We start from the raw sequence: 24,276 nt of genomic DNA on the forward strand, positions 1-24,276 counted from the left end.
CATGGATTAATCATAATGACTTTGAATTGACACATAATCATTTGAATAATTGTCAAATCAAATCAATAATTATAAAATTTAGCATTTCAATTAAACCTTTTCATTTTATTTACATAAGGTCATTTGAAAGGATACTTAACTAATTTAATTAATACATTAATTTATACATTTTCAGGAGTAAAAAAGTTAATATTGTGTCGATAATTAATTTGATAGCAAATTTATTTTCATGGAAATTAATACCTATAAAAATAAGTTTGCCCCTTGCTTTGATTGAAAATGACATTCCTTGATCAAGGCTTCCGTAGCGACCAGTCACAACCCAGCTTGCAAACATCACACGACCAAACAGGTGAGCCATGATTGTTTGTTAGCTGAGCGGTGCAGTTTTCAATTGACAGCAAATGGCAAAATATGTTTTTAAAGGCATTACTTGTACATGAAATATGGAGTTTTCAAACTGAACTTTTTACAGATGAAACTGGCTGAATAATGTATCCCTTTAACCAATTATTTAATGAGATAAATGAATTTGAAAAAAAAAACCTCAAACACATTTTAATTAAACAAATTAGGATGGTCCCAGCAAAATGTGATGCAACAAATATGACAGGAATCTTCAAAACATACTGGTACTGAGTTTTTGCGTTATGTGGAAGTGTATTGGTAGTGTTGTGTCACTCAAAACGTTGACTCGTTTTTCATGCAATTCCTCGTCGTTGACGTCCCCTGAGGCTCCCTCTTGTTGCCCCAATTGATTTGTCGACGGTAATAAGGATCTTGAGAGGAAGAATGTGCTGTTGTGATTTCACATGCAAAGCTACCAATTAGGCCCACGCAGCATTTGATGACCATAATAGCAGAAGATTGAGCACTATTTGCTTCTTTAGAATGAGGATGCTTCAAATAGCGGAAATGCTAGTCAATATTTACCAAAAGTCTGTAAAACGCAGCTTAAATATCAGCTTTGCTTGCTACAACAAGAGCTCGCCCTGAGAACGGATGCGTTGTGTTGCTCGCATACACATACACACCCAATTTAAAACACGCACCCTCTCACACAGACACATACTGGTGTGCACAACTTCGGTAAAATAATATTTAAATCACAAGGACGTGTCTATGTACAGTATGTGTTTGCTTTACTACATATTCCGTATGTTTACTTCTTTGTGTGAACCACTTGTCCTTGTAGGGGAATTTTGTTGGGCCCCACTTGAACAGACATATTTTTGAGGGTCAAGACTCAGTTTTAAAGTTTAGGTTTGAAATCGATTTTGGTTGGGGTTAGGGTAAGGGTAAGGTTTGGCAATCAGTTGAGATGCTTAAGGTTTAGATTGGGGGCTAGGAATAATATTATGCCAATGGGATAGCCCTCACACAAAGACAGAAGATAAATCTGTGTGCGTGTTTGGGTTTGTGACTATCACTACCTATCCAAACCCATCTAACCTACCATAATGATATGTTATTGAGATATTCATATATTAGAACTCCTTGCTTAATTTGCTTTAAAATGATATATAACAGGGCGGCTTGGTGGTTGAATGGTTAGCAGGTTTGCCTCAGAGTTAAGGGCTCGGGCCTTCCTGTGTGGAGTGTGCATGTTCTCCCCGAGCCCATGTGGGTTCTCTCCGGGCACTCTGGCTTCCTCACAGACTCCAAAAACAGGCATGCAGGTGTGATTTGGTACGTGAAAGGTTGTTTGCCCCTGTGTGCCCTGCAATTGGGTCGGGTGTCCCCCTGAATACATTTATTTGCATGATATTGAATTTTATAGTGAGTTTAAAAATGAGAAATCCCAAAATGGACACATGTTGAAAATTCATATTTTGATGACAACTCCTTCATGACATAAGCCTGGTCTTGTGACACAACATATATACATATATAAGTCACAGCATGCTTCCTTTTTGCATCATTGTATCATATTTGTCGCTAACACATTTAGCCATAAGGCTGCATAATCCACAATGCCTCTTTTATCATCATAAATGACCTGGATTACTACTCCTGCACATGTGCATCACGGACAAGGCAGATGCCACGGGAGAAGTGGGAATAACCGCCAATAAAGACATATATAAATACATACATTCCTGTTCAACTACTGCAGTAACTATTGATGATTTTGATCATCAACATCATGGCGGTAAATCAACGAATGTTGCAGCCCTAGTACTGTGCATATAGTAATGTGCACAGAAATACACACAAACATAGGTAGAGACAGTGATGGTTGGGGTGGGGGGGGGGGGGCTCCTCACGCATGCTTTGCCCAGATAAGGCTCATCTGTTTGGGCCCGGCTTCCCACTACTTCCCTCTCTCAATATTGGTGATGCCAGTTTCTCTGCCTAAGGTCTATTACACCTGAGGTGGCTGAATGAGTCTCTTGACACATTAAGGAGAGGATTTATTCCCCCACCCCGCAACACCGTGAAATTACATCATAAAGAGGGTGTAAATAAATGACAATATTAGTTCTGTTTGAGGTCTGAACCTAAACTAAACATGACATTTTTTTCCTCCTTTCTACTTAAACAAGAGCAAACCCGTGCAAGCAAACACCCACACACAAACACGCTGGCAACATGTCTTACCCTCAATGCCAGAAAGTATCACTCTGGAGTGGTCGTAGGCAATGACGTTAGCATAGCGGTTCTTTGGTTTGTTGACCTCCAAGTTGGAGTTTTCCCACGTGAACTGCTGACCGGGGTCAATGGACTGCAAGGCACAAGAAGACAAAAGTTACCGTCAAGAGTCAGGGAATAAACACGGGGACTCGTGCTTGGGTTGGATGATGTTCACAGGCGCGTTGGCACTTGGCAGTGTTTTGACTCAAAATGAAAGATTGTTTTGAAATGGTTCTTCCTGCATATGGTTTGGCAGCTGCACTAGTCTGACAAATCACCGCAGCATGGATGTTTGGGTGCTGTGATTTGAAGGAAAACGTTGAAATGACATCTGGAACAGCATGTAGAGAAGTAAGAATGGGAACGTTTCATGCTTCTGCCTTAAAGATGTTCTTAAATGAAATGTATTGCTTGTCCATTAGCACCAGATTGATCATGGCTAACAAACTGTTGGTTTAAAGTGGACCTTCTGCTCACTATGCTTCACACACTCACCAGTCACAATTTGATAGAAGTTTTATTAAAAAATAATATATAGCTTTACAAAGTCAAGAAAATTGTTGTAAATGGTTACCGTATATAGCTGAATAGTATCTTAGGATTACCTATAGGATTCAATGCAATCATACACCATAGCAAGAAACAGAATAATACAAACATATATTATTAAGTTAGCAACATGACGTTCCTTACATCTTTGTGGATTTTTTTTTTTTTTAATAACAGAACTAGTACTTCTAAAACTATCCAGAACACATAAATTCAAGAAAACAAACAATTGATGACTTGACATACTGCTTTTATGACCCACACTGCTCTTATCATAAAAAAAGTTGCCTTGGTACTATTTAAGTCAAGCATTTAGTGCATGAGGCATTCAAAATATTGTAAGTTTGACGCTTCCACTTGGAGAAACCCTTGACGAATATTTTTAACTGAAACTCAACAAGTTAAACCGTTATATAATTTCAAGTTTTTGACCAGATTTTTTTATAAACATAAAAATACACTACAAAATGGCATTTTTTTAAACACAAAAACATAAACTCTACATCAATTACTCCAGACAAATAATTAGAATTAGAAAATTCCTGTTATATGTACGTACTTGATTTGAAGAGGCCAGTCTAACCAGACTCAACAATTTGACAGACTGACATATTTGGAAAATCTTGTCACGTTGCTTATGAGACACAATTTCACCAGTGCCAGGCACAGTATATTTTTGATACTTTCTGAAGTATTTCTTTAATATTTTTTGCAATTCATTAGCATGTCGCTGCCATTGGGCTGAAACTTCCTTTCACAATTTGCTAAAGAATATGTTGAGTAAATTTCAAAGTCCTTGAAAAATGTTTTAATCAGTCCACACATGAGTGGTATTTTGACAATTTTTTGACCAATTTTCAAAATTGTGAGAACGTGTTGAGAATAACTCATTCAATCCCAAAAGAGTCAATTGATTACTTCAGTTATGAATTCATTTATACCAGCCATTTTAGCCCCTCATTTACCTCATTTTCAAAATGCAAGTAAGTGTCTTGGATTGAACATCCGGACTTTTAAAAAAACTTCATTTATGTGTTTGGGATTGAATTAATTAATGGTTTCTTTAATGATGCGATGAACAGAAATGCAATGATTTAAAAACATTGGTATGCCTGCATTGCATATTTACTGACATAATAAAATAAGCACAACACCACCACCAATAACAATTAAAATAAATCAAGATGATAACTTTTATATCCCGCCTCTCTGATAAAGCTAATTAAAAATCAAGTCAATGAATAAAAACACAAATAATGAGGAGCATGACAGAATGGGAATACCTCAATGGCTGGTGAGTTTGTGTTTTATGATGGTTTAATTAACATAGTGCATCACACTTTTTATCCATCCGTTTACTGCTCTCGTTGTTCTGAGAGTTATAGGTGAAGAAGAGCTTATCCCGGCTGACTTTAAGCGACAGGTGGGGAGCCTGCATATTCAATCACAGAACTCAGTACAGTTTCATTTTGTCCAATTGCAATCCACAACTGGCCATCAAAGCCAACGCTAAAAGAAACGCCGGCCAAACGGGTTCTTGAATTTCAAGGAAAAGAACAGAAACGATGCAGGGACTTTCCACTGTCAACAGAAAAAAGAAGGAGGAAAGAAACGTGATACACGCTCCAAAAAAATGAGAGGATAGTTGTGTTAGACCAACACATTAAGTTCCTGGAGGGTAATTACAGTGGAAGCATCTTCTGCAAGCAGGGAGAGGCAGACATGAGGTCATTATGGAGCTGTCAATGGAGAAAAATGAGGACGAGAGAGCCAGCGCAATTTAGCAATTGTGAATATTATACGACACATAATTATGGTTCGGTTGGGGGAAAATGGACAGGGGTGGTACTGTGCGCTGGTGCATGTGTGTTTCAGACTGATCCCGTTGCTCTGCCCAATATCATGTGTGTCTGATTATTTGACCGCAATCATTTCTGTTCTCCCCCTCAATGCCGCGGCCATCCATCTCTCCCGCTCGCTCGTTAGGGGCTCGCTGGCGAACAAAGCGCACAGTCATGCGGAGAAAGCCAGGAGGTTCAAACCGCACGGCTGCTTCCTCCGCCGGCCCGTCCATCCTTCTCCGTGCCCTCTCCCAAAGCGTTTTCAACATCCTCAAGCTGCTTTTTTCTACAATGTGCTCTTGTCTTCCCTCTATACGACCGCCACACACCATTGCCCGCTCTCGTGCGGGAGCCAATTAGAGGCTCATGGCTCCATCACTCAATCCAGCCTTGATCCAAAAACCTGGGCTAATATCTCTCCGCGGAGCTAATTGTGAGGCTAGCTCTATTTGCTAAACTGCCAGTTTTTCGGGGAGGCCTCTTAGTGACGGACATCGACTGCGGCGCATGAAAAACTTCAGCCGAGCACATACTGACTGGCTCGATGCGTCTAGGGGTGAGGCTGCAGTGCCTTTATATTTCTATCTGCCGCTCTTGTTTCTGCACCAGTGGACCGGATAACAATCTGGCTGTAAGCAAACTTTCCTTGAGCCTTGCATTTTCAATTTCCATCTTTGGGCAGCGTGGATAAGAGCACGGCAGCAGAATGGGAAATGTGCTTAATCTTGCATCGCTTTGATCAATATACTGTATGCTACAGGGACAAAAGTAAAGGGACATCTAGCCATTACAAAACCTGCTTTCCCCACTTACATTTCCCACTCTTCTGGGAATACTTGCTACAGTATTTTGCTCCATGTGCGTTCAACCAGAAGAAGACAAGTGAGGTCAGAGGTCATTCACAGAAAACTCAGTCAAGCATCCTCTATTATACTTGCTTTACGCGTTGACAACATAGAAGGGATCCTCCCTAAATGGAACGTTACGTAATGGTAAGGTGAGATTTAGGGCTGATAACTACTATAATTGGGTAACAGTATAATACTACTAATAATAAAAACACGCACACACACACACACACACACATTTTGTTCCAAGATAGATTTTTGTGCTGAATTAAACAAAAATTGGCAGGCAGGTTCCAAAATTGCAGTCAGTTTTTTTTCTTTTTTCTGGCACATCAACTTTTTTCCACTACATCTTACCCTCCAGCTCAGATGAGCAAAACTCCACAGATTAGCTGTAGTAAGACTGTCGTAAGGAGTGCTGGGTTTGAATGAACTCATCTTTCCAGCTACACGTCCACTTGTTTGCGCACTGTCTCACAGTTGAGGCATAGGAATAAAGAGGATCAGATCTAGCTTTTCTACTGAACCTCATGGGCATAATGTAGTAACTTCTATGTCGTTTTGTACTTTTTTATTTTTCACAGCTGGTAGCTATGTTTACATTGATACATCGACACTTGACATGACAGAGAAAATAAATTGCCTACAGCCTGGGCTAATGCTGCTCCCGCACTGCTCAATTTGTCCGCATAGTACATACAAGAAAGTGAGAAAGGTCTGAGAGGATTGCATCCAAAGTTAAAAGTGGGCAAGAACTCTTGGTCCCAATTTAACATGAATGTGGACCAGACACGCTTGTCAACTTATTGCTTCACAGGGGTAAACGATTGACATTCCTACCTCGTACTCTTGTGAGAACTTGAGATTGTCGTTTGCTTTGAGGCGCTCAATGTTATCTGCCAGCTCAGAGATGGGGATGGGTGGGTGACTTGCCATGCCTGCCGAGTACAAGGACAGAAAAAAAAAAAAGCCGTTTTGGAACATGTACAACTCCACTTGTTTTTGGAAAGGAAAATGTTGAGAGTTAAGATCCTCGCTTTTTTTTTGTGTGACCACAGTCACGACGGGGAAAGCGAATGAAAGTTTCTTTGTTAAGTGACCATTCTCTCTCCAAAGCAGAAAGAAAGAACAATGTGCGTGTTTGGAAAGTTACTGAGGCACAAAAACATGTCCTTTAAGTCGATGCAACACGGCTGGTGGAGATTAAAAAAAGGCTCTGGCGCAGACAGTTAAAAATTTAACAATGTGGGGGGAAAAAAAAACATTTTTAAGAAAATACAGTAGAACCTCTAAATTTGATTGCCCCTTATGTCGAACACTATAATTGCTTCTTTCAGGAAGAGCACCAAGCAAGTATGTTTCATGTACATGTAATCGCCATCAGTTTTGATTGAAACTGTCTGATTGTGGTTGTCCATTCAACATAGAACCCCTTTCACTTCATTTCCAATACTTTGTATGTTATTTATTTATTTTGTATGTACAGCATTTCGTTGAAGGGGGGAGGGGTCGTGCCCTATCCTCTTTGCTTTTAGTGTTTTCAGGATTTGGGGGATTCAATTGTTAATATTTTTCTGTATTACATTTTAATCGGGGTCTATTTTACACAATAGCTGGCTAATTGCGAGCTGGAATGGCTGCAAACAGAGAAGGTTGACAAATAGTTTAAATAGCATTACAATTGGTCCTTCTTAATGATCATGTCCAAAGTTTTGACTACGTACAGTCTAGAGTTCATTCTAGATCCTAGATTTTTTGTTTTGTTTATTGTTTCTAAAAATAAACAATACAACGGCCAACCAGTGTGCTTGAAAAAAAGTGCATTCAAATTTAGAAGTGCCACTGTACAAAAAAAGCTTATTGATGATAAGTTGTCAATTCAAGCTGCTTCATCCTATGTGGGATGAACGTTAGTTAGCATGACCTCTATAAGGAGCACAGAAAGCTCAAAAGAATGACAGAAATGAACTGGTGAGGAGGAAAACGATGACAGCAAATCTATGGTGGACTATGAAACCAACTAACTTGACAAACGCTGATAACCACGGTACACTGAAACACGGTAGGCTGAAAAGGAAACAATAGCATAGTTACAGAAAACCAAAATATGGTGACAAAAACTCCACTGAAAGAAGAGTCTGCACAGAAATGCCTACCTGGAGTCTGGAAATTAATTCTACGCAGCTCCACCGGGTCAGTGGGATGGTGAGACGACATGGCTTTGCTGCAGGGGAAACTGCCCTTCCTGCCCTCGGCCTCGGCTCGTTTCCTGGGAATAACATCAGACAAGTTTTACACGCGACCTTGAGTCACTTTTGCACTGGATAAAAACAAAAAAAGTATCATTTAAAGTAGTATAATGCATGTCAATACTGAACTCAACTGTCATAGTGTTGTTTAGTGCTGATTATTGGGTCTTAAAAGTGTATTGCGATACGTATACCGATATATTGGGCAATGTTTATAAAAAAAAAAACAAAAAAAAATCTCTGGCATACATATTAACAAACCTGTGTGTTTCTGTGTTGTTTGTCCTCCTCTGCCGCCACATCGCCTCACTCGAAAGGTAATGTATTGTAACATTTAATGTGATGTTTTTGAAGCGCTTGGAATAATTTACATGTAAAACACGATTCATAATATGACAAAAATCGTGATACGAAAGCCACTCCAGAGAGGACGGTTTAAAAAAAAACCCCAAAATGTTACGAAAATAAGGCGTTTGAAAACCGATATATTGGAAGTGAAGGTCATATTGCAAAACGCGTATTGCGTCATTTCATATCGCGATATATATGATATATCAATATTATCGCCCAGCATTTGGTGTTGTTCGAACGGCTGTTGTGTGAATGCTGAGAGACTAGCAGTGTGTCAAAAAATACAAAAAACAATTACTTGCATTACTTGTCAACTTGTTATCAAACATTTATATTAGAAGTTTCATATTCATTCACTCAAATAAAAAAAATGAGGTAAACTATTATTTTGGAAAGACTGGACTGTCAAAATGATAGCTGCAGGCAGGCTACACTTTCAACTGAACTGCAATTTTGATTTACTCGATTGACATATTCAAATTTGATTGACTCTGTATAGAATGGTGTTTAATAGAAATGAGTGTTTAATGGATTTAAAAGACAAATACACAAAATCTTTGAGGTTGCGTTACCTGTCAGGTTTGCTGAACCCCGACGGGAGAAGCGGCACACATAAAAGGAATAGATAAAGATGGACAACGTTATCATTGGTTTCGATTACTGTACTTCCTCTTTCTAATTATTTATTATTAAAATAACAAGAGGCTGCAATCTGAATCCATCATCCTATCATTGCATTATAAAAGCATCTCAGATGGTTGCATGTATATTCAAAACATCACTTGACACGGCGCAGCTCAGCCTCAAGGTGCTCGCTAATGTCCGGTGATCGTCCTGAACTTTAGCTCATCAGCATCACGGATATTCATTTTCCTGTACCACATCTGCTGCAGCAATTATTCATGTGCATTAGCGAAGCTTGAGCCGGGAGGCCTGATAATGATCATAAACAGTGATAATGTTGGATAAACATATCGAGCTCCCGTTTAATTGGCGAGACAAAGTCTCCCTCACTGTTAGTAAACCCAGAAGCAGATTGAAAGATCAGATTTGATTTCAGAACTAACTCTGACATGGAACAAAGTTATTGAAAGCTGTGCAGATGTCAAATCTACCTTAGAATGGATCGACTCAGTCTATCACTTTTTCAGATGAAGTACATAGCATGCTGTGCTTACCTTTTGAAGAGAAGGATGGCGATGACAATGCACACGATGAAGATAACGGCCAACACGGGACCGACAACCCATAAGAGTCCCTCTTCCTCATCAACGATGGGTTGTGGGTCCACACCAGATGATGTCACGGGATCAGAATACGGGCTAGTGGAGAACATGGTCTGTGGAAGAGCGTGTGATTGTATATGATTGTAAAAATCTAAAATCTGTGAATGAACGTTGAGGGTCGCGCTTAGAACGTACATTCTCTGAAAGGTCAAGCAAGGCGAGCACGAAGAACACATATTCCTGGCCATTCTGCAGTGGACGGTTGCGGAAGTCGCCGTAGTTTTGCCCGTCACCGAGCGTGAACTCCGGGGGGAGGCTTTTAAAGTTTGCGCTGACGTATGCTCTGGGATCTGATTGCCCTGCTTGTCTGCGAATACGGAGGGCCCGGCTCACGCTGGTTCGATTAATCTCTCTCAGCAACTGATGTGGAAGAACAACACAGAACAATGTGTACGTTTTGACATGTTGAAACATTTAAAGCTGTATATACAGAACTGATGACAAACAATCATTTACAAAGTGTGAACAGAATACGTATTTGTGAGTAAATTGAGATGAGACATTAGCATTTGAGGTGCTGCAGAGAAACACTGTATATAAATGTGTTTTCACAAAACCCGGCTTATTTAATTCCCTTTAAAAATGATGTATAATAAATAGAGGTAGCTCAAATATTAACACATTTCAGCTTTTTGAATGTTTCAATTTTCAATTACACTTTGAACCTTTTGCTGCTGGGAAACAAAAGTGGCATACTCAAGGAGATTATATTTTATAAAAATTCCAAATTCATTAACTTTCGACTACTTTCTTTGTGAAAATGCACTATGTGTATATATATATATATATATATATATATATATATATATATATATATATATATATATATATATATATATATATATATATACACACATACACACACACACACACAATATACTGTATAATATATATACAGGTACACATAACTGGTATGCAGGTACGCATGAAAAGAGCATGTGAACGTAGCGCAACTTATTGCTAACAAACAAGCTAGTCGAGGAGAAATAGCCAATTGCCCTCTTGCTAGGTGGTGACGCAATTTGCAGGAACAACGCAATCTCGCTGTAATAGTTTCCTTGTCTCCCTTCATGCACCTAAACATGCACGTCTCATGTCTTCCTATTTGTTTACTGAGGCGGCTTGGACTGGCCGTCGAGGCTGCGTCTCATACTTGTGAATGTATGAAGGCGATCGTATATGTTGCCACTTTACAGTAAAGGAGAATTTACCTATAAATTCCTTTAACTGATGAAACTGAGTCCTGAGCAAACTGTGTAAACTATAGCCGTAACTTCTGAAACTTTTGAAAGAATACTTTTTGAAAAGATATGTACACCCCTGTATTTATACAGATATAACCATGGGGTTATTTAATTAGGGCACACATTCACATTCACCCTATTGAAAATACAGTCTTAGAGTCTTTAATTATACACTAACGGTGAAGTTGGATAACACCCACAGGGAAAGCAATATAGCTCCACACACTAAGGCTGACTACTCTGACAACTACAATGTGCTCTGACTACTGCAATGCACCATGTAAACCATAATTTCTTAAATATAAACTCTCCAGGATCCTACAAACCATTATCTAAGTATCAATGGTCTCTTTAAGGAGTATCACCAGGACCCAATAGCGAACCGCGCTGCCCCTTGTAAACCATTATTTTCTCAATACAAACGGTTTAGCAGCCCACAAATCATCAGCAAACTATCAATGGTCTCTTCAGAGCACATCGTAAATAAGGTAAATAAATCATCATCAGGCAAACTAGAAAATTGTTAGTAACGACGCACTGGTTTGTATACGTCTAAACTAAACTTTATTAAATGAGTTCTTTAATTGAAATATTCACTCTTTTGGGGATGAACCTTCCTGATGTGACATTTTGTTTTTGCAATTACTTGGCGACTCTTCCTTGCACTAGTGCTGCAGGGATGAAAAGGGCATCTCTTGTACACAGCCATCTTTCTAAATTGGATTTCGGCCAGGGCCTTGTCAATAACTTTAATTTGTGTCAGGTTTAGGCTTCATTCTTTTTTTTCTTTTTAATTTTTTTTTTTTTTCAAATTTTACGTTAATTGTGGTGAAATTTGATATAACGTTACTAAAGACACTGCTATTTTGAGGTCTATTTTATTTTAGTTGACAGAACGAGCATGTGCTCTCTCTATCAACTGTACAGTAAATAACCTTAACCCTGTGACTCAAAGCTCTTGGAAAGTTTGAAGCATAGTGAGTGTTTTTGGAAGGATGTTGTAGCTACTGTGTTACCACAGGAATTAATTGTAAAGATGATTTTGAGCAAAATACTTTAGATGTGTTGCCCTTGAGTTGAGATATCATTCCAAATGAAAAAGGCAGCATCTTTGAAAAGCTAAATAGAAGCGAAAAGTTGACATCCAACCTTTTTCAATTCCCAATGACTTGTAATTTGGTATAAACCTTAGAGTGATTCTACCTCATCTAAGTTCATCTGGTCTGGATCCTCCCAAGGATTCAAGAACTTCCCCCCTCGTTGTTTTTTCAGTGGCACCACCACCAAGTAATAACCCCTGAAAAACAGAGTTAAAATGAACAGACTCTGAATTAGATGTGGTGTTTCTAAAAAAATTGTTTAGTTAGAAACAGTGTGAGTGAAAAAGGACCCTTATTTATTTATTTTATGTATAAGTACCATCTTGCCCTTGTAATGGATTTGCTATGCAGGTGTAGCCAAAGGAGTGTCCATGTGATAAGAGCCATGTAGGGAACGAAACTAAAAGTGCATTTTTTTTTTTTTCCAGTTGGAGCACCGATAGCTTCTGCCAAGCCATGAGGGCACTCACACTAAAATGATAAATGTGTCCCCAGTGCATGACTCACTTCGCCGCTTGCTGCTCCCACTTAATAACCTAACTGGCATTACATCAAATGTGGTGAAATGTTGAATTTGCAGCAGTAAGACGAGCAAGATATGCTCTCAGAGTGGAATTGCTGATGATGTATTTTAGAAATGAAATGAAACATGCAGCTGATTACGGGTTGGGTCTACATCTTTGATCGAAACAGAATGTGTGTAATGAGAGCAAAATAGTGACATGGTGGAGAGAAACTACAACCAGTGTGTGTTGCATTGGAATGACTCATGCAGAGATTTACAGCGGAGTTCTAAGGAGTGCACTGGTTCTCTGTATTTATTCTGGGTTTGAAAGAGATTACGAGCTTTGTGCTTTTGCCCTGTCTGCTGTGGGAGTTGGAAGAATTGCAAGGCCGCCAGCTCGAAGAGAGAAATCCCTCCTGTTTGGCTAATAAATGTAAGACAGGATGCAAAGGGGAATGACGGAATTAGCTCAAAGGGCCAATGGAGACGTTGAATCTATTATAACGTAACTGGAGTATCTCTGTTGTATTATAGCACGTTCATGCCTCTTGAGTGGGTCATCCTTACTTGACTTTAGCCGTCGTCTGCACAGATGGCAGTTGTACAGTCACCATGCCATCAGCGTTGGTCTTTCCCAGCACGATGGGCTTGCTTTTCAGGATGTCGGGAGCAGTTGTGGCGGTGACGCGGTGCTGCAGGCCCCCGGCGCTGTTGGCCCGGTTGGTAAGCAAGAAGGAGTACAAGGTGTCGGGCTGCAAACCAGTGATCAGCTTCTGAGTCTGCTTCCCGTCCACCTCCACCGACTGGCCCTTTCCATACAGGATCTGAAAATGAAGCAGGCGTTTGATTTATGCTTAAACAGCAGGCCGAACTGACAACATAGCATTGTTATGATATTAGTTGCTACAGTTCATGTATTTGCTACCTTTGAACATTTTAGGTATTTATCGGCTTTGTCGTTTGAATCCTGTATTTACTGTTGTAACTGGCTGTGACTGGTTTGTTCTTTGATGTATCTGTTTTAGATCTAGGTTCTAAGTGAGACCTTGTCAGGACTCTCAGTTCTCAAGATGTCCTCTGGTTTCTTTCCGGGTCAGTCAGATTGAGACTGAGTCTGGTCTAGGTTCCGATGCTCGCTCTGGTTACTAGTGGTGAAAATCTGCCACGATTTGTTTGGTTTCTGATTTATCGGCCTAAAATCCAATTCAGAATCGATTTCCAATTCAAAACAATTATCGGTTCAAATTATTTTATTAACAGTGATTTCTGCTGCTACCTATAGCCGTGCAAGGAATGCGCAGAAATATACAGGACACAATGGCAAATGGCGACCTTAAAGTGTCATTTCTTATACATTTATTAAGTTTTGATTGTAAGAAAAGTGCCTTTTTTCTACAAAACAGCATGTTGACAACAACTGCTACTCTCTTATTTATTTTGATTAATATTTTGCTTGCTTTGATTCATGGACACATCAATCACTAGAATGGAAGATGTATCTGTGTGTGTAAAAAAATGAACCATCCTTGAATTTATGTCACACCTCATGTGTCAAGATCGAATAATCATTACTGGACACACCCTTAAAACTTACAGTGAAAGGCTGGGTAGGATTCTTGTCACGGACCTCCCAGGACAACAGAACAGAATTCTTCATGGCGGCCTTCACTCTGAAGTTGGTGGCAAAAACTAAGGGAAAAGACACATAAAAAGATATTAACTTGAACAACTCTTTTTTTGCTTCAGCCCCGGATGAAAGGTGAACCTGTGTATTAGTCTTTAGTACAAGCCATCTTCTCATATTTGCTTGAGTCAGCATTCAATCAGATTGACTGGACAGACCCAAGAATCTTACCTTGCTTTGGGAAAAGGATGTTTTGTCTAAGAGTACAGTGACAAGACAATGAAAAAGGACACTTAGAATGTAATCAGATGTATGTGTGATTATGTACATGTTGGGGTGCTAAGTGGGAAATTTTGTCTGCCCTTCTGAAGGATGAAGGTGAGTTATAAGGGACTGAGTGTGAATCCTACCTTCGTCTAGCCGCTGCGTCCTAAACTGGGCACTGGGGCTGTATGGACCAGGCCCAACAGTTGTGAACGCGCACACCCTGACATCATACACAGTATCGGCACTCAGACCCTCCAACAAAACACTCGAGCCTGGAGTGGGCACCACAACTTCGGAGGAATTGCCCCGACTGTTTATATCCTTGTACAGCACTGAGTACTTGACAATTTTTCCATTTTGCTCGATGAGTGGAACTGATTTCCACGTCAAGCGTAGAGAGTTGGCAGAAATCTCCTCTGAGATGATATTTTCGGGATATCCGGTTGGGGTGCCTTCAGGCGTGGTCACTTCTTTAACTGCCTCTTCTCCATAACCCATTTTGTTACGAGCAGACAGTCTGAACACATAGTTGGCCCCTTTGTGGATGTCCTGAGCTGTGTAGCGGTTCTCCTTGGTGGGGAACTCCACCACGGTGAAGGGAAGGACATCAACACGTCCGAAGGTGAGGCGGTATCCCAGGAGAGGTGTTGGGGGATTTGGCGGTGGGTACCACTGAAGCAGAGCGGTGCCAGAGTCAGTCGCGCTAACCATTAACTTGGGCTTTTCAGGCACTACAAAAAGGAACGAGGAGAAAAGAGGGTGAGCCGTCTAGTCCCCTCCCACAATTCAGCAATCGTAGTTGAGCATGCATATGGCATTAATGAATTATTGTATTTCCATAACTTACGCGGCAGAGCAGTGCAGACGCCAACAGGTTTGCTGCGGGCGCCATCTCCCTTGGCAGTGTAAGCTCCTACTGAAATGGAGTAGGAAGTGTCTGCAGTCAAGTCTCCAAGAAGTGCCTCCTACAAGACAGTAAGTGCTCTGTCAGCGCCAACGTTTTGCAATGTTGGCTACTTCAAATAAATGCTACAATGTCCAAAACTAAAGATCATACAGTGGGTGAACTCTTCATACTGTTAAATTTTCCAAGTGTATACTTTGCGCTTTGATTGTTCATCTCGCTACTCATTTGGACTTGGGCATTAAAAGATTACCAGTCCGAGTGATTAACAGTTCAGCTTTAAGTTCCAGATATTTATAGCACATCTGGATCTGATACACATCAATAAGACAGTCGTATTTGTGAATCCCTTAGAGATGCTTTTGTGATTAAAGGCTATATAAATAAATTTGACTTGACTATTTACTGTTTGGGTAAGCAACGTAGTAGGCTATATCAGGACATAGTCATATGTTGAAATATTTTTTGATTGGATGAAAATTGGTGGGTCCAAACAAAAGCTTGCGATCTTCTGTTCAAAAATAAGTATAACTATTCCTTTCATGGAAATTAGAGCAGTGCACGGTTAGAATTGAGATATGAGGTGGCTGTAAAAAATGAAATTGACAAGTTTTCTAATTGGAATAAGAAAAAATAATGACATATTGTTGCACACACTGAATGGCGACTCAGTATGTGGGAATTGCACATGCATTGTTTAAAGGCAAGCAGGACAACCAAGCGAGAGCTCAGAGGTGTGTGTTAACCAACAAATGAGCATCAGACTGATTGGTAAGCAGTACGTTATTGAATCTCGGCAGTATAGCACCACCTTTTTTGTTACTTTGCTGTTCGCCTCACACAAAGTTATAGGGAAGAACAGAGAGTTTGCCAACTTGGATGTTGGACCAGAAAGACAAACCTCCCAGCTGGTTTAGCGTTAGCTATAAGAGGCTGGTTTGACACAATATGGATGGATTTAATACAGGACCAAAAGAATATAACACCCCCCAGTCTGTTTTTTACCGTTGGCCTGGTTCCCAGTGGTTAAGAGTAAGCCATTTTAAACAAAACCAGCAAACATTTTTTCAGATGTATACACTGTTTCAATAAATAATTTCTTCAAATAAGTGAATATGAGGCTCCATGAAGCTCTTTGGATGCCCTATAGTGTAGATTTTACACTCCAATTACCCGAATTAGTAAAAAGACATTCCACACTGCAGAATCTCTATTTACCATTTTGCTAAAAATGAATGTTTAATTTGTTGCACTCTGATGTGTTTTATGGAAAAGCAAAAGGTAGAAATCAATTTGAATGCCCTTCAACATGTCAGCAAGCATAAGATTTTGTGTGAGTCTGACCCCAGAGGAAATTAACATGTTACACTTATGTCTCATAATGAGATTCATTGTTCCAATACTTTTTTAGGGGAGTGTATATTGTTTTTGGTCATCTCTGCATTCATCCATCCAAAGACACCTCCAAGAACTATAACACATAATGCCCTGCAATAATTGGAGGACATTTAAAACTACATTCTCATGACAGATTTACAGCTCATTTTTTATTCCTCTGATTATTTAACAATGTTAAAACAATATTTACTCACATATTGAGCTGACTGGTCATGTTCCCACTAAGCATGGACAAAAAAAGGACAGAAAAATGTAAATATTATTTCAAGGTGAATAACATTGTGAATGGAATTTCATAGAATTTCAACTGGCGGTGTTACCTGTGAGTCCTCTATAAGGATGTCCTTGATGGAGGGCTGACCCTGAGGTTCGCCGTAATTCATCCTCACGTAGTGGACTTGGTAGCCCCGGATTTGACCGTGCTGCAGCTCAGGAGCTGGCGCTCGCCATTTCACCCTAATGGCTGAGGCGTTCACTGTCTCTGCGTCCACCCCTCGAGGAGGACCACTTGGAACTATAAATGCATTTTGGGATAGAGGTCAAGGGTCACTGATGATGGGCACTTAAACGTCAGCGCGGAAGTATTTTTTTTCATTAAAAATAGATTGGGGGCAGAAAAATACACAAAAACTGATGTAAAAATGCAGCCATCCAAAAAGTCTACATTTTCAGTAGGAAAAAAGGTTGGAATAGTTTAAAAAAAAAAAAGAAAAACATGTGGGTGCTCGAGGAAAAACATGGAGGAAAAAGCAGTGGCGGATAAGAAGCAAATGTAGAGAAAGATAAGAATGGCAGATAGAAAGGGATTTGTCGCCATGGGCAGATAAACAGTGGCAGACAGTCAAAGAGAAAATACTGTTATCAAGAAAAAAAAACCTCTCTTGTGCTGCCAAGAACTACACTTCTCCCCCCATAAAACTGGAGTCAGTGTTATTGTAGGAACGCTGGGAGTATCACCCATTAAGTAGGAATAGTCAAAATATTGCTGCAAATATGACAAAATGAGGAAAACACTGATGAAACGTGGTTAAAACACATTCGAAACAGCTGCCGAAGTGTTCGGGATTTGGCAGGGCAATTAGGAGTGAGGAAAGGCTAAGGTTCAGCCAAAGTTATTGAGGAGTATTTGTTATTCCAAGAAAGGGAAATCCCAACACTAGGATTTGAGAGGAAAAGGGCAAAAAGCAGTAAAAATGAGAGCAGTGGAAAAGTTGATTAAAAAAAAAAAATCAGCATGGAAAAACAGGTTGCTGCAGATGGAGGGAAAGCAGTTCGCAAGGGAAGAGGGTTTTTCCAGTTTGGGTGGTTGGTTAAAGGGGAAGGTTTTCAATCATGTTCACAATTAAACGCATTGTCCAATGAGTTAGTCACAAGTGCGTGGAGGCCATTAGTCGTATTAGTGGGGTAGCGGTAGCCATTGCGGCAGGGCAGAACATCCAAAGAAAACATACCATCTTCATCGGTGCGAATAATCAGCTGTAAACTCTCAGGTCCGTCTCCGGCTTCCGTCAGCGCCCGCACGGTTATTCCATACTCGGTCCATTTCTCTAGGTTTTCCAAGAGATACGGAGAACCTTCCGTAGGAATTCCATCGATCCTTTTAGATGTTTTGTTGACCCCGGTAGTGGCATACTGGATGGCGTATCCCGTAATGACGCCATTCTGAAACTCCACAGGTGGTGGTGCCCAACTTACCAGGATGCTGGTAGAAGTGGGGCTGGTGCATGTTATGTCCTGGGGAGGTGCTGAAGGAACTGGTTGGCCAGTTTGAGGAGGCAGAGTTGGAATTGTATTGGGTAAGTGTGAGTTGGTGGTGGTGGTGGTGTGTAAGTTGTTATCGGGGTGAGGTGGAGGAATGGGGATGGAATGGAGCGGACACAAGACAGAGAACAGAAGACAAAGAAACATAAAATGAAAACAAAAAACTGGAGAACAGAAGCTATCAAGAAAAATGGCCCTCTGACTAGAAAGCAAAATGACTGAACAAAGATACTGAATGATGGGTGTCGACTTCTGTTTGACTGATGAATAGAGAGTGAATGACTTCAAAGAGACGGAACACAAACTAGACTGACTAGAGCTTAGAACACACACACATACCTGCCTGGAACTTACTTGTCTTACTCAAGTCTGAGCCCTTGATCCATGATGGAGATCACATCTCCAGCTACAAACACTCACCTTGTACACCCATACTTTTACTCTTACAGACCTCGCGTTGATATCCAGCAATAGGAAGGACTTTTACCAACTTAAGCCAATAAGGAATCAATGCCAGGTTTTGGAATTCACAATTGACATTAGTGAAAATATCAAAACTGAGGTCAATGTAAGTCCGAATTTAGGTTGGCCTACTTGTAACAATGCAAACTAAAAATGCTTATGCACAAGTTGAGACAACGTAATCAACACGCATGCCTCCCTTAAACGTTATGTTCAGTGCAGGTGTGTCCAAAATTTTTCCTCCAAGAGCCACATCGGCATCACAAAGCTCAAGCTGCAAGGTCCAAATAGACAAGTTCTCACTTGAATGTATCAAGCACAAAATCGAATTCAAATCAGTGTTATTCATATTGTTCATGAATTACTGTTTTTTAAGTACTGATTGAACAATGTTCTTAAGGTCAAATAGTTTAGTATTTTACAAGATTTTGGGGTAGTCAAAGACCCTTAAACCACAGGAAATTATCTGCCTCTACACCAATCTCAGAACCAATAGACGAGTGGTCTATCTTAACATGATTATGATGATATGATCATGTCTTGGAGCAGAGAGATTTTTGCATGTAAAAAAGAAAAAAATACTACAATGTTACGTAGAAAAATGTTTGCTTGTAAATAGTTCATTTGCAGCTTTGCATATTTAGAAAAAAGCTGTACAATATATAAAACAATTTCACTAGCAGCAAATGCCTTTTTTAACTGACATATGCCACGGACCACTTAAAAACTTTATGGACACCCAGAAAGCCATAGTTTGGACACCACTGGTTTAGGGGCATGGAACAATAAAATGTTTGAGCAGTTTCATGACCTATTAATTTATTTCAATGACAGAATTTAGGTACAGATAGGAGATAGGTATTCACAATGAGACATTGTTTGACCTTGGTGGTTGCACTCAAGTGAGTGCCATCAAATATCCACTATTTTTGCATTGTCCAAATAAAGCCTTTTCACACACTCCATTCACACACTAGAAAATGCAGTTCACTTACGCGTCTGAGGTGTATCAATGGAAATCTCGTTGGTATATGCACCAATGCCATGTTTGCTACGGGCAGCCAGTTGGAAAGTGTAGGCTGAGAAAGGCTTGAGGTTTTTCAACAGGTAGGAGGTTGTTGGCTCAAAGCTCACTTTCTTCTAAAGTGAACATGAAAACATAGGAACACTGAGACTCATCGCTCAAGACTTTCTAAATGGTAATAGCTATGATACAAATTCTTTTAATAGGCACAGATAAAACACTGTGTGAAAATGAATGGATGTTTGATTGTGTCCAGTTATTGTCTGGTCAACAAACAAAGAGCAAAGCTTGTCCTCTACAATGCTCACCTCCTCTGTGTCGTCCGCCCGCCTATAAACCAGTTCATATCCTGTGATCTGGTTGTCAGGGCCGCCCTGCGGTGGCGCTATCCAAGACAACAGGATACTCGTCTCAGATTTGGCCTCTCCTTTGAACTCGGAAGGCTGGGATGGGACTGAGGCGTTGGAAAACAAGGTCATTATAAACGCATTTCCTAGTATTTGTAAGTCAGTATGTGCTATATTCTGATGCCTTACCGCCAGTCTTGGCAATAATTTGCAGATCCTGGGAAAGAGGACCGTCTCCAACAGAGGTGAAAGCCAACACGCGGATATAATAAGTCTTATTGGGAGTCAAGCTCTGAATGGTGATAAAGTTGGCACTCCGCACCATCTGCTTCTCCCACTGCGTAGAGTCCAAGCACAAGGCGATGGATGAGCACAAACATTGACACAGAAAGGACAACTCTCCGCTCACAGGCTATTAATAAATACCTGGTTGACTGGCAGCGTGCTGTCCGAGGTGTAGTACACCCTGTAGCCCACTACCTGCCCATTTGGTTCCTCTGGTTCGTCCCAGTGGATGATGGCCGTTGTGGTGCTCAGCATGCGACCTCTGACCTGTCAGCCGAATAGCCATCACTTAAGAGCGAGAGTAGACTATATGACCACAAATTAAAGGTTGTCTAAGTTCAAGAGGATACATTACTTAATTAGTTATTTTCAGAGGTCAAAAGTGAATATTTTGTGATGTGTTCACGCTGAGCCGTGATTGGTGGTTACAGTTTCAGTCGACAGCAAATGGCAAAATGTGTGATTAAAGCTATCAATTGTACATGAAACAAGTTATCAAATTAAATGCAGATGAAAAATGAACTGTTTATTACTTAAAATGGCTCAATGAGTAAATTATCCCTTTAAATACAATGATTAGGAGAGCCCTGACTGGAGAAAGTTTCTTATTTTGGGAGTGAGTTTTTGCTTTGTCATGTGAGCAATGACTTCAATTAATCGCCACAGCTGCAGTGACGAAAAAACAATGGAGCAATCATGTTGAAAATCAAAGGCTTAAAAAGAAAAAAAAGTAGTGCCATCGGGCCTTCAACGACTATGGTTGAAGAACATGAAAAACTATCCCACTGGGGTTCCACCAGTTGTTGGTAGTAAAACAAAAGAATCACAACCAGATTTCAGCAAAAAGTTCATCTTATTTTAAACATAAATGACAACCATGACAGCTATTCTTTTACCATAATCGAAATAAGGAGCAGAATTTTTGGCCCGTGTCAAGATCTGAAGGACTGCCATACACACAGAAAAGATATAGGAGAAAAAAGATCTGTTCACAATAACATCTCAGAAGCAAATAGATTACTATGAATACAAAGTATCCTTTGTCAGAAAATCATACTTTTGACTACCACAGATTTAAATACCACATTCCGACGTTAAGGCCAAGATTGAAAATATAACATTGATACTCAGTTACATTCGATTTATGATGCCTGACAAGTCACTTTGAAAGTTGGAGGCGTTTCCCTTACTTGTCGGGGAGGTGAGGAGGGCGCCTGCTCTGCTGTGCGAGCCTCGACCGCGTCGCTGGAGGGACCCTGGCCTATGGTGTTAACAGCTGCCACACGGAAGTCATAATGGGAGTAAGGGCTCAGGCCACCCACACTGTAGCGAGTGGTGGCGATGCCATCAATCTCTTTATAGGGGTCCTCAGAGCCTTTAGAACGATGCTGCAGCAAGAGAGAGTGCATCAAGATATAAGACACAATAACACGCCGGCATTAAACCAACACACTCCATGATTTATGACACAAGATGAAGGATGATCTGCGGACGGAGCGTTTGGTCACACAACATTACACAAATAAATGCCGGCAGGGGAAACTGGAAGCCTTTTTTATAGCGTCAACTAATGTTATTCTGTTTCATTTTCACGCAGCTACATATTTGACATTGCTAGAGTCAATCGATGCAGTAACAACTTGCACACGTCGGTGTGTTTGTATAACTGTCACTTACTTGTATGATATAATAAGAGACAGGTTCAGGGTTGCCAGAATCCCAGGTGAGAGTGATGCTTGTTGCAGTCCTTTCAGTCACCACGGGGGTACCAGGGGCCTTTGGGAGAGCTGAAGGCATGGCAGTTTGTTCCATTTTAAGAACTTATAACACTTTTACAAACTTCATTGAAATATAATACTTCATTCCAAAACAAGACTAAACTGTTTTTAAAATCTAGTTGACTACCATTGTTAAAGACAGTTCTATTGTATTGTATTTATTCATGTACTTTTGAACACAGAAGATTCACAGCTAACCTAATTCCCATGTGTGCTACATATCATTTGAATCTTTAGGGTCAGTTTTTCATTTCATACTTAGATTATTGTACACACTGTGCACGATGTTATCATCATACTTAATTTCTATGTGTGCTACATATCATTTGAATCTTTAGGTGCAGTTTTCCATTTCATTAGATTAAATTATTGTTCACGCTGCACAACATTTCGGCATACTTTGCTATTGGATTATAGATTTGGATTCTTGACGGCAGTAGTTGACGAGCCAAGTATTTTTGAGGGGGTACTTGTAAAAAGTTTAAAAACCAGCGGGCTAGGGGGAATCACACAGCTCTTCCGTTGAGAGTGATCGGCTCTAGCTAAATTTACCTAACTGGGCTGAAGCCCTATAAAATGCTCACCAAAACAAGTTTAGACACTTTTATGACTAATTGCACAATCTCTTTTTAAATGCCATTCCTTTATTTCTTATGAAGAATTTACTTTACTTAAGGCTTTGACTATTTTTGTTGTGTTTTCGATGGAAAGGTTCAGAGTGCCCAGTATATTACAAAAGGAATGAAAGACTTATAGGGTACAAGGTCAAGCCCTTTCCTCAATTCTTACTTGCTTCAAGTCTCTCCGCCCAGTAGTTTTCTCTCTTTCCCCGCGTGATACTCACCTTTCACAATAATCTGTGCCACGGCCTCGATAACACCGAGTGTTGACATGGCAACACAAGTGTAATTATTAGATTGACGCACATCCGTCAACTCCAAGACATTACGGCCGATGGGCATATCATCCTCTGGAGTCAGGTCTTCCGCTCCCAACATCCACTTTACATAGGGCATGGGTGAGCCCACTGCCACGCAGGTGATGTTGACGTTGCCCCCTGGCATGATCTCGCTGTCCGCTGGAGGAATAGAGAATCGAGGGGGGACGCGGCGCACTGGACCGTGGAGCGATAGAAGCAGAAAGGCAGAAAAGGAAGCACCATTAGACATTTATGAGTGTGTTGTTGAGTAAAGTGCAGCACCGCAGATCACAATAGGGACCCGTGCATGCGTTTTCAGGGTGCCACGTGCTTTCAAATGAAGTTTCGCGGCAATCAGAAAAGACAGCAAACATTCCAACAGGAAGGTAAGTCACCACATGGGCGCATGTGAGATGGAAATGTTTTATTTATGGTGTTCGCACCAGGAAATAAATATTTTATGCATGAAAATATAAATGATACCCACAAAACAAAGTAGAACGAAACGCACATGCACTCAGAAAAAATAAAACAAAACTGCACAGCACATGAACCAGGCAGAAAACACCAACACAGATGGTTTCTTAATCGACCAAAAGAAACACTCAATACGGAGATTCAATAGAGTCACACTATGCCTTCACAGTACCAACCTTCTCGGAGCTCTGTCGAGGGAGTTAGGGCAGAACGGGGGCGGCGAAAGGAAGAGGAGCAGGCGGGTAAAGAGAGGAAAATGGCCGATATCAGAGAAGAGACAGGAAGAGAAAACACGTTAGACAGAGGAGCGTGGCAACAGACAAGAGGGGAAGCTCCAAAGAAAAAGCAGGAAAAAAAAGCCTGTCAAAGACTCCTTTGAATATTTTTGAACGCTGCAAGTATTGACACACACCACTGCATTGT

The 24,276-nt window shown here is 40.4% G+C and overlaps 1 protein-coding gene across 3 annotated transcripts in view; it reads right to left on the reverse strand.

Moving 5' to 3' along the window:
- LOC148421057 (receptor-type tyrosine-protein phosphatase delta-like) overlaps window positions 1-24,276 on the reverse strand; it is a 183,574-nt gene that overhangs the window by 17,917 nt on the left and 141,381 nt on the right. For 2 of the 3 annotated variants that reach the window (XM_088420393.1, XM_088420392.1), the window contains exons 12-27: window positions 23,302-23,571; window positions 22,357-22,466; window positions 21,870-22,067; window positions 20,821-20,946; window positions 20,584-20,731; window positions 20,356-20,501; window positions 20,019-20,163; window positions 14,202-14,296; window positions 13,175-13,431; window positions 12,206-12,299; window positions 9,894-10,118; window positions 9,651-9,811; window positions 9,045-9,056; window positions 8,029-8,141; window positions 6,713-6,810; window positions 2,602-2,725 (exon numbers count right to left, since the gene is read on the reverse strand). In XM_088420393.1, the coding sequence (XP_088276519.1) occupies window positions 2,602-2,725; window positions 6,713-6,810; window positions 8,029-8,141; window positions 9,045-9,056; window positions 9,651-9,811; window positions 9,894-10,118; window positions 12,206-12,299; window positions 13,175-13,431; window positions 14,202-14,296; window positions 20,019-20,163; window positions 20,356-20,501; window positions 20,584-20,731; window positions 20,821-20,946; window positions 21,870-22,067; window positions 22,357-22,466; window positions 23,302-23,571 (2,322 nt within the window). Of the gene's footprint in view, window positions 1-2,601; window positions 2,726-6,712; window positions 6,811-8,028; window positions 8,142-9,044; window positions 9,057-9,650; window positions 9,812-9,893; window positions 10,119-12,205; window positions 12,300-13,174; window positions 13,432-14,201; window positions 14,297-14,641; window positions 15,230-15,345; window positions 15,464-16,994; window positions 17,022-17,120; window positions 17,315-18,251; window positions 18,555-20,018; window positions 20,164-20,355; window positions 20,502-20,583; window positions 20,732-20,820; window positions 20,947-21,869; window positions 22,068-22,356; window positions 22,467-23,301; window positions 23,572-24,276 lie in introns of all 3 variants that reach the window. The other variant, XM_088420391.1, reaches the window with a different exon arrangement.

Source organism: Hippichthys cyanospilos, chromosome 7 (assembly GCF_059441005.1).
Source record: "Hippichthys cyanospilos isolate Australia breed blue-spotted pipefish chromosome 7, RoL_Hcya_1.0, whole genome shotgun sequence".
NCBI lineage: Eukaryota > Metazoa > Chordata > Actinopteri > Syngnathiformes > Syngnathidae > Hippichthys > Hippichthys cyanospilos.